This window comes from Homalodisca vitripennis, chromosome 8 (genome assembly GCF_021130785.1).
Source record: "Homalodisca vitripennis isolate AUS2020 chromosome 8, UT_GWSS_2.1, whole genome shotgun sequence".
In the NCBI taxonomy this organism is placed as follows: Eukaryota; Metazoa; Arthropoda; class Insecta; order Hemiptera; family Cicadellidae; genus Homalodisca; species Homalodisca vitripennis.
The window spans coordinates 102,919,486-102,930,698 of NC_060214.1; the positions used below are offsets into that span (position 1 = coordinate 102,919,486).

At 33.3% G+C, this 11,213-nt stretch overlaps 1 protein-coding gene across 1 annotated transcript; it reads right to left on the reverse strand.

The window, feature by feature from the left end:
- Positions 1-3,560: 3,560 nt before the first annotated feature.
- On the reverse strand, positions 3,561-10,343 carry LOC124367817 (U4/U6 small nuclear ribonucleoprotein Prp31). Its single transcript, XM_046824945.1, has 4 exons — positions 10,118-10,343; positions 7,804-7,953; positions 5,751-5,978; positions 3,561-3,969 (listed from the first exon to the last, which is right to left on the reverse strand). The coding sequence occupies exons 1-4, from the start codon at positions 10,310-10,312 to the stop codon at positions 3,865-3,867; spliced, it is 678 nt and encodes a 225-aa protein (XP_046680901.1). The 5' UTR covers positions 10,313-10,343; the 3' UTR covers positions 3,561-3,864.
- Positions 10,344-11,213: the final 870 nt, after the last annotated feature.

An 11,213-nucleotide genomic window follows, 5' to 3' on the forward strand; every position in this document is an offset into this window, starting at 1 on the left:
TACATAATTTGTTATAGGTGTAGATCTAAAATTACATTTTAGGTCACTTATTCTATTATTAAGGACCTCCTCCCTATTGGTCCTCAACAATTTATCAAGGTCTCGTTGAAATCATGTTGTCCTGTTAGTCAATTCATCTGTAAGATAACTCTCGATAGACAGATTCTACTTGTAGAAACTCGAAATTTGATGCACAGTTCTTCTTGGTTCAAGAAACACATCACTGTTGATTTTGAGGTCAAAATGTCAATTGTAAGTTTGACCATTCGAGTGTTTATCTGTGTGATAACTCATTCATTCTGTTCATATCTTCTGTTGCGTCCTTCAATACTCCGTTATATTGCTTTATTTTATACAGAACTAACAAAGAAAATTTATGTCTCAAGAAGATTATTACATTTTTGTATTAAAAAAGTACTGTTACATAATATATTAATAGTTGCATACACATTTGATGTAGTGGTATGGAAATCATCAACTCACACACTAAACAAATATATGTATATAAACATAACTGCTATAGAATTATTCATAAAAATCGAGATGTTAGTCATAACTTTTTTTAATAACAAAATATTAACATTTTTCTCAATCTCCGGAATAGAAATCATAACTATGCAAAAACAAATATTGAACAATTTTGTACATTACCAAACAAATATAATCCACGCCATCTTACAACTGTCAGAACCACAACCAATACATCACTCAATATTAATTACTATTAAATTTATTCTACAAAGTCATAGAAGTCTGCATGTCATAGAGAAAGGTAATGTAATTTGTATAGCAACTAAGTCAAGGTTTACTGTATAAATTTAACAATGCTATAAATCAAAATGTCATATTTTATTTGTGTTATACAACCATTACCCAATTTCACATATCATGCAATGTAAAACCATTCATAAGAGCAATAATAATAAAAGATATTCTTTTTTACTTTTAATCTCTGTTTCTACAAAATATTACAAAAAAAGGTTCACTCAGGAGGTAAATATTAGTGATAACCAACTTGCAAAATAAGTTTTTTGTTCAAGGCCAGGGTAATAACACTGTTTTTAAAGTCAAAATTGTGTGACAAAAGACATAGACCACTTATATACTTGTCTGTGTTGTCTAAAAATTTACTCACCAAAAAATTAGAAAAAAACAGTAGTTCAACATTTAACTCTCAATTAATATTAAAAATGTAGGGAAATATTTTGGAATATGGTTAAATAGATGAAATTTAAACAAAAAAGTTTCCTCTAACTATGGTCCATTTCCTTTATCATCTGTTTGTATTCTTTTTACTTAAAAAACAATAACTCAGAAACGGTAAATTTATGGCATTTTTATTTAACATGCTTGTATGTTTGCTTGTGTATTTGTTTTGGTGTTGTGCTTGATGTAACTTTCTGCCGAAAGAAAAATATTCAACATTAGTAGTTGTTTCAAATCTGCAAGCCAAAAATATTTTTTTCTCATTAGTTTTCATGACATTTTGCTTTAACATTTAAAAAAAACTGCCAGTTGTAATTATTAAGGATTGATTTTTCAGTAGAAAGTTATATCCTCATAATACATAAAAGCATGCAAAATTACAACACTGTAATTTAAACTGTTTCTGAGTTAAGATGTTTTTAAATTAAAATACAGACAGCCAGATTGATACTAAACAAAGCAAAATAGACCAAAAGTGTTAGTGGAACATTATTGTTTATTTTCAGAAACTAAACCGTATCCCCAATTTTTCCTCAAATTTGTTAAACACTACATATAAATAAACATTAAAATACACGCTATTTTGATATTTGCTTTCAAATTTAAAATTATAACACATAAGGTTAATCGTGCGTTCAATTCAAGATTACCAACAGGTGCTATGTCACATTCTTTATAAAACCCTTCAGTAAAAAAATTACTGTACAAAACTGAGCATGTTGCATAAACCACAGCAGGAAAATGGAGACATTTCTGCCATGAACTTTGACTTTAAGCATGCTTATCATACATACCTGAAGAGAAGAGGAGATACTAGGTCTTGAAATTGTATTTCAATTTCAGCAAAACAATAATGACAATTAATGTTACTAAATTCCTGTATCTTTATGAGCCCTTTATAGTAATTGATTAAAAAACAAATATCTTACAATCCCAGGACCTATCAGGACAGTTCATTCGAACCAGAATTGTTATAAAGATGCATAAAAGGTGCTAAGAAATTTGCGTGCGGAGCCACGGGTAACTGCTAGTCCATAAATGAAATACATATCAAATAACTGTGACTAGCAATTGATGATTTTTATTGGCAACAAAAACCTCAAGACAAAGATACATTTAATTATTCATTTATTTATCATTTATTATTATTCATCTGAGCTTTATAGGCATGCAAACTTAAGCATTAGAGTAGAATGTTTTATATTGTATTTTTAGGCGTTTCTGTATCTAGATAATCCTTGTATTTTTTGGACTAGGCAAACAACTCAGTAATACATGTTCAACGTTTTTATCACCTGTTTTCACATAACCAGATAGTGATTTTCCCATTCTTGCATTACTATTCGTTTTAGTCTGCATTAACCACCACTTTATAATGACCATAGACGGATCCTAGTAGTAAAATAGTAAAAAATGTCATTGAACGCTAGTCACAATTGGTGCTTTGCTAATTAAACTACGTATTGTACCCCCTGCACAAACATCTACTGAAATATAAAAACCGTTACAGTTAGAAAAGCCTTCTGAAAATCTAAAGAGATAAGCAGAAAACAATTGTTGGATAGTCGCCATTGAACCAATTGTCTGCAATGTGACATGTTCTATAACTACATTAGAGTACTTTAAGTACTGGAGTAAATAGATCACACGTACTTAAAGTAATTACACTTATAGCCTATAGACATGAGCCACTTGCACTGTATAACCACACAACCTAGTTTTTTATTCAAATCGATGGAAGACATTTTCTATAATAACAAAATTGATCGTCAGCCTCATTATTTATGATGGAGGTTGAGAAATGGGAGGTTATCAAAAGAGTTAAAAATATGAAATGATAATTTTATTTTCAGATCATATTTCTCTTACCTTGACACTAAAACCAATCATCAGACAGTAAGTGAATGTTAAATTAGCAACAGTTAACCACATAAAGACCCTAAAAAAGTGACTCAATCTCTTCATCTCTTCAGTTGTGTGACGATAAAATAACTATTATTTATCTACGTTATATGTGTCTGACAATCATACATGCCTCAAGCTATAAAAAATATAATCTAAGAAAAATGTATAGTTTCATAATTTTAACCCTTTTGATACACCCTCCTAATTCGTCCTCCACCAAAACTAGGTTGTTTTCTTTCTTAGGAGATATTAATTAACCAGGGTGTGTGCTTATAAAATGCAAATTTACTTGTGGCTCCTAGGCTATTAAACTAAACCAAAATTTACCATACTATAACTCAAAATCGCTAAATTAAAATTATTAAACCACTATTGACCTTTGAAAAACATATTTCAGAAAAAGAATTATTAAATGAAATAAGGAAAGGGACTTACAAAGAAACACTGACACATTTTAACGTATTTATTGTGGCGGTTTCCATAATAAATAAATACTTATTTTTACTTGACTCAAAATAAATTGTTTAAGCAAAAAGTTGTTATAAAAGTAGTTACAAACTTTAACATTACGTTTTAAAACTAATGGATAGTGCGGGGACTCGATTACTTGGATGCAGGCCTGTTCAAGACCTTAACTCATTAATTTATTGACATAACTATTAATCAGGTTGTTTTGTAATACTTATGGTGTAACAGTTAGGATTCAAACAAATAATCACAGGTTACTAAAGTGCAAGATTTCATCACACACCATTAATCCTTCTGAAGTTTGACAAATCCGGAAGTGTTAGAGAAGTACTTTGCGTTCGCCTCGGCCACATTCTTCTCTGCAGCTTGGGGATTGACAATTTCCAAACCCTAAAATCACAACACAAACTCCGTAAGAATAAGAATTAAAACAATCATTATTACGTTCTATAGAAAATGAAAACACATTATTCAGCCTATAAGACATAAAGTAAAACAGGATTCAACATACTGGATTTGGCGCACCTGGTATACTTTTAAAATGTGACCTCCACGGCAGCCTGGCAACATGTATACTTGACTAACATTAGCTAGTCTGAGTTTGGCTATCGAATGGGTTGTTACACTGTTAGCCCTTCACTTATACAACTTTTCTTCTTTGTATCAGTCCCAGTTACGCTTGTGATTTCTGTTTATCACTGACAACTTAATTGTTTACGAAATTTAGTGCTGTGGCCTTTTAAACACTAACCAACAGTTTTTACTGGCCATAACTCCTACACAAATAAAGTTATCTTTAAACAAATTTCATATTGGTTGTCTTGAGAATGAGGCAGTTAAAAATATGCCATTTAAAAAATAGGTACTTTGGGATTATACCGACCACACCAGTATGAAGAACACAAAAATATAAATTTATAGAAATAAATATGATAGAACGAAAAAACAACTCTTTAATTACAAAATTACAAACTTACAAGCATTTCCAGGTATTGTGATCGGTATTGTTGTCGCTGTTATCTTATCTTTCTCGAGAATCCCGATTACGGCAGGCCGCGCGTGGCATCACATGATTTGCACTGTACATAATTGCCTTTCCATTACAATTCAATTTATATTTCTGATCAGCCCCTCTAGAATTTGATATTTTACTGATAGGTACTATCTCGAGGGATGTTTTTCTTTCGTCGACATCAGCGCGGGGCAGCACCGAAGGTGCTGTCGAAGCCCGCGCTGATGGCCGGAGGCACTCGCATTTTGGGTGGCGGAATGTGATCAAGAATAAAAACAGGTTTTGAGTGTTTTTTCAATAAAGAGTTTAGTTTTAGTTTGGTAATGTTTGTTGTTGTTGAATTTTTGTGTTTGGAGAAATGTAGAGGTAAAACACGGAAGTACAACAAAGCGACGCACCAGCTGAACGGGCGGCGAGACTCTGCAATCACGTTATCTCCTAGACCGCTCGACTTTGACCTCTGTCTGAGGATGGGGAGGGAGGACGAAATATTGTTTGCTAATCTAGTAATACGAATAACGATTCATTCCTGGGTTTTATATCCCAAAGTGGTACCCAATTCTGACGAATTTCACGATAGCTGCCACGTTCTACGCTAATCTAGTAATTCTTTCAGTAAGATAGGTATACCACGTTATTGCTCAGGTCAAGACAGATGTATTTCACCACATGAACATGGGTCTCCAATATTTAGTTTCCCATCCGTATGTTTTTTTTATAAAAAAATTAATATCACAAAAACTAATAAATTAAATTATATCAAATTTGCCTCATATTATTTATGATAACAAGGAAAGTTGTTGAAAAAAATACCATGAAATTATCTTTAGTATTTTCAAAATGGCGGCCATTAATACTTTAATCTTTGTATATATAAAAACCAGTACTTTTCTTAAGAATTACAAGAATAACAGTTTTAGAGGAAATTATTACAAACCTAATGACAACAAAATTGTTTCAATCAAATAATAAATAACCGATTTATAGCAGATTCACTGTGTAAAGACATGGCCACCATTGAGAGCTACCGTTTATTCTGTTTTTGTATTGTTGGCTATTCGCTGAGAGTTACGGGACACCCTGTACATTAAGCCCAGTATCCCATTAAGGTCCGTCTGAAACTTCGAGCAGGACCCAACCCTAAAGCATTGCGTCTCACCTGCAGAGGGGTGAAAGCAACGCTGGATGCAGTTCCTGAGACTTGCTTCTTGACGGTAGTGCTGCCGCCCCACACCTGCTGCTGCTTCTGCAAGTTCTTCTGCAGAGTCTTGGAGATCCGCACTTTGGTCTTTTCATCTACCTGGGGAAGCCTGATTCGGCCTGTTCCGCTCTTTCCGATGGTGCCTCGAGTGTAGCCCAGATCCTCCTGGTATGCATCGTCTTCAATCTGTGAATCAACAGGGTGTGTGTCAACACGTCTTCATTTCAATTCTAAATATCTTTAATTACAGACCTGTTTCTGTTACAAGTAAATGGTGTAAAATTTTACAAAACTACAAATATAACAAATTTACATCTCTTTATTCATAAAGCAACGCACACTATGAAGTTAATCAGGCCCCGGACTAAGGTGATAGGCCCTTTGTGCAAATGGTCTACTGACATCATTTTCCTCACTAATAGGTTTTTTTACAAGCAAAACATTACTAATATTGTATAACAGGAAATAATAAGAGAAGCAAATCGTTCATACAAAATAATGTAGCCATTTATTGGACATGTTTTTATTCACATTACAAACTAAAATTACAAAAATAAAACTAAAATTTTAAAGGTAAATTACAGAAATAAATCAAATCCAAAGTTTTTCCTAGTATTTAACTCTGAAAATTTGTTTACAATTGTCAAGCCTTTTTCACAGCACAATAAAATTAGACAGTTTAGTTTGCTGTCTGAAAGGGTTGATCTTTTCACATTCTTTAGTCGAGTCAAAACATAAAATCTTCCTTCTGCACAGCAGTTGGTGGCAGGTAATGTAGAAAAACTCTGGTTGCTATCTCAAAATTAGGAAAAGCACTTATCAAATCATTATCATGTGTCATGAATTCAACTAAATTCTCCTTGTTCCACAAACATTTTGAAATGCTGACATTAATTTTTAAATTCACTCCCCGATGTCATTAGAGTATGATTCATAGAATTTATTTGTATCCTGAGATATGACTTATTCTGCGATCCGATTTGTACTAGAATAGAAAGTATTTTAAATTTTTCAAAAAATGTTCATAAACTGTTATGTCTTTACAAATTATTTATCAAAGAGTCAAAGATTTTAATTAAACTTCAGATTTTAAAAGGGCACTTCATCAAGAATAGCTTCACCACCTATGCTGTCGTTCGCAAAAGTTTCTCTGGTTCTTATTCTTTTGTAGATGGGTGATTCAACTCTTAAAAGCTTCAAGACTGCTTGTTCATACTTTTGAAACTCATTTTTTCATTTTTAAATAACTTTGCAAGGTTTGAAGCTGTTTTGTACCTACTAGGAAAATCGTGGTTTCACTTTGTAGATTGTTGCTGATTTTATCAAATCTTTCCAAAATATCATTCTACAAAATAGTGAGGAAAGGCTATTTCAAAGTTTTCAAATTTCTTTTCTAGTCCTAAAGCTTTTACTTAAACTGCAGTAGGGTCTACAAAATTTGTATTTAATATTTCCTTCAGTGATGTTCGTGTCTTCTTGTAGCCTTTGGCCAGGGCCTTTACAGCATCGGTCTTGCTGACCATCTAGTTTCAGATAAGCCATTTAACACTGGAGTTTTGAAAGGATTCTGAAAGCTTTTTGCCTATTCTTATAGATAGTGTTTCAACAGACAACACAAAAATTTCAGGAATGAATTCCTCATATAAAGACAAAAAAAAGCATATCAATAATGTTCATATAGTGCAATCAACACAGAATGTTGTTCAGTGTGAGTTTAGAAATAAATAGCAGTGTGAAAATTCTGACAAACCCTTTCGAATGAGACTACTCTGACTGAATAGTATGACGATTTGCGATCAACCTAACTTCTCTCACAATAAATCCACATATGTATAAAGCATGCATTCCTATTGCAGTTTAATTGTTAAAAAGCTTACCATTAACAAATTAGTAATTTTGTTTGGATATAAAAATAAACATTGCAGCGAGATGTACAGCACGGCCAAAAACCTACCACTAGAGGTTAACTAAAAAAAAAGATGCCACCATTATTTTCCCACACCATACTTACATCAGCGAAATTCAGTCTATTGTTCTGTTTCCTCAGTTCAGTCATGGCGTAACGCTCCTTGGTTTTCCGCACCCTCTTACCACCTCGCTTCTTGCGGCCAGGATCGATTGGTTTGGGCAGAGGCTTGACAAACTTCACTGGCGGTGGTTCCTATAATGTTACACAGTTATATCAACATCCATGACAACAATCATCAAGAGGCAATCTTGAAATTTAACTGTGCCCAACTTTGAAGGTAAAAGGAATTGTAACCAAATCAAAATAACAATTATGTGCTCTGAAATAAATAATCTAATGAATTATGATATAAAGAATAATCTATTTCAAAAGGCTAATGTTCAATATTTCTAGTACACTGTCTATCTACATAATGTCCTTGAATGAAAACTTTTATAAATGAAAAATACAACATTATCTTGAACTTAACATGTTCGCTCTACAAGGGTTACATTAACAGGTGTGTCATGTTACTCTTACATCAGTTACTGTGCTTAATAGTTAGAGTATTGAAATTTTTAGACTAAAAATACGATATTGATAACCATCTTGATTGTAGCCCCATAACAACAATATTAAAACTCACACACTTTCACTTCTTTATTTTTAGTTTATGAGATCTATCCAATAAAAACGTGAATTTGTGCAAGCGTCCATGGCGCAGACTATAGTCCCATCCAACTGGTAGTGCTTGTTGCCTGAGACCAAATGAGCCATCAGTGCTTTGTGGACTGTTGAACTGTGCGTATGGTGCTAGTTATATTAGTCTCTATTGTTCTTGTTTATACTGTTTGTCGAAAATGACAATTGACCAAATCACAGAGTAACGAATTGATATCAAGTTTTTGGTGAATTTCAGAAAAGTTATCAAGAAATTACTGAAATGATGACAGCTGTTTACGTTGGCAATGCTCTGAGGGAAACATTAGTTTCCAAGTGGATTCTGCGTTTTTAAGATGACCGACAAGACGCCACGTATGATGCAAGACAACATTGATCGTGTGTGGTACTGATCATCATGATTGTCCTTACTGATCATCAAAAAACTGTCTAAATGATAGCTGATGAACTGAATCAAGGAAAATCACAGTGAACACTACTAAAACCAAACATTTAAGTTTTTTAAAAAAGTGTGCAAAAATCCTGCATAAGATCCTGACCTCAGATCAAAAGTGAAATGAATTGAATGTGTTACCGACTGGAAAAATTCACTTTAAAACCATCCTGGATTTCTTAATAGAGTAATCACTGGTGAGGAATCGTAGTTTTATGAGTATGACATTAAAATAACATCGCAAAGCAAGGAGTGGAAAGCAAAAGATGAACCTTAAACCAAAAAATCAAGGAAATGCTGATCAAATGTCATGCTCTAGGTTTTGAGCATGAATTTCTTCCTGAAGGACGAACAGTAAATGCTGAGTTCTACCTCACAGTTCGCAAGTGTTTGAAAGAACACTTGCGTTGTGTACAATCAATTTTGACTCAAGGTGATGGATGTATTCTTTATCATGACAATGCACATGCACATTCAGCATTGATTGTTCACCAGTTTGTGGCAAAAACATTAAATCACCATCCTTGATCAACCTCCTCATTTGCTAGATCTCACCCCCTGTGATTTTTTTATATTCGAAAAAAGCAAAAATGTGATAAAGAGATATCACTGAGAAAATTTGGACACAATACAGTAAGAAACGACAAGAAAACTAAAAAGCCTAGCTGCCTAAGACATCCAAGAGTGCTTTGAACAGTGGAAAAAAAAAATGGAATAAGACTGCAGAACAACGAATAGAGAGTACTTTGAAGAGGACAAAATCAATGTAGAGTAAATTTTGCACAATAGTTTTTTTGGCCTCAGTTTGTGTATTTACTGGACAGACCTTACATAATTATTGGAGATATATGTCTTATTTTAAAAATATAACTAATAAGCATGCAAATCCTTTTTAATTTTTTCAATATTTTTATTGGTACTCAGGAAAAATCTTGAACTTTTTTAACTTTATTGTTTAAATATGAAAAAATATATTTAAACAATTTTAAAGCATTTGGTTGCATATTATTAATATATCATATAGTATACTTTTAAAATTAAACATTTCCAATAACGCTACAATCAAAATTAAGAGTGTAAAAGTGAATTAGGTTTAACATTGTTCTTGGTGAAATGCTCAAGGTCTTTTCTCAACAATCAGTTCTTAATAAAATATTACAAAAATTTACAGTGAGGTATATCATGTGTCCAAGAAATTTACTTACTTCTGTCAGTTTAAGTACAAACAATGTTAATACAAAGCTTTTTAACAATATTAATTACCATTAGTTTATCCAACTTCTTCTCTATCTCTTCCCTCAGCTGTCTACCGATACTACCATCCTTGTAGTCATGTGACGCATCAACTCTAGCAGCTAAGATACACTTGGTAGCTACAAGACGAGCTGCCTTCCTGCGTAGATCCTGAAAGTACAAAACTGCATTAATTTTCAGTCTGACAGAGAGGGAAATTTTCATATTAATTATCTTTTCTTTTTTTTAATAGCTCAACATTCTCAATAGAGTCTATCATTTGATTTGTTCAAATGCTACATTTAACCTGGGAGAATACTAGGCAGTTCATAGAACAACCACTCAATGAAATTATAAGAGGGATATCTTCCCTAGGAAATGGAAGTCCTTCATCATTACGTATCTCACAACAATTTATAGTCAACCCTACCAAGAATTCAGATTTATAACTCTGTGATCTACATAAGTCATGATCAAAAGTTTTTTTTTATTAAGTACATTTACTTTACTACACATTATTATTCTTCCAGAGTAATTTTACATGAGTGGTAGGTTCACACCAAGAGGTAAGGAAATAACGGGCAGAATTAAAATCTTTGCAAAAAAGGTGAAATACAAATTTGATGATAGTATGACTACATATAGAAAAAGTATATCCAAGTGAAGTAGAATTTGAAAAAAAGTTGATTAGCCATCAAGTGAACCAATAAAAACTTTTTTTCAGATAAACAGAGCATCTGACAAAATCTTAATGCCCTAAATTACAAATTTTCCAAAACCTGTTCACCAAATGCATAAATAAACCTATATGAGTATCCAGTAATGGAAGAGAGATGTATAGTAGCATTGAGACTGCAGACCTATCATAAAGCAGCATTATAAAATGTTTAAAAATCCCCCCCACCCCCCCCCCCCCCCACCCCCCCCCCCCCCCACCCCCCCCCCCCCCCACCCCCCCCCCCCCCCACCCCCCCCCCCCCCCACCCCCCCCCCCCAAGTTAATTTCAGTCAGTTTGATTTGCGAGTTTGTGAAATGCCTCATCATTTCATTGGGTTTTTCGGGTGCGATATTTCATGATTATATGAGGCCGGGGTCGCGTTCGACTCGACTCCGGAAGAACTTTAC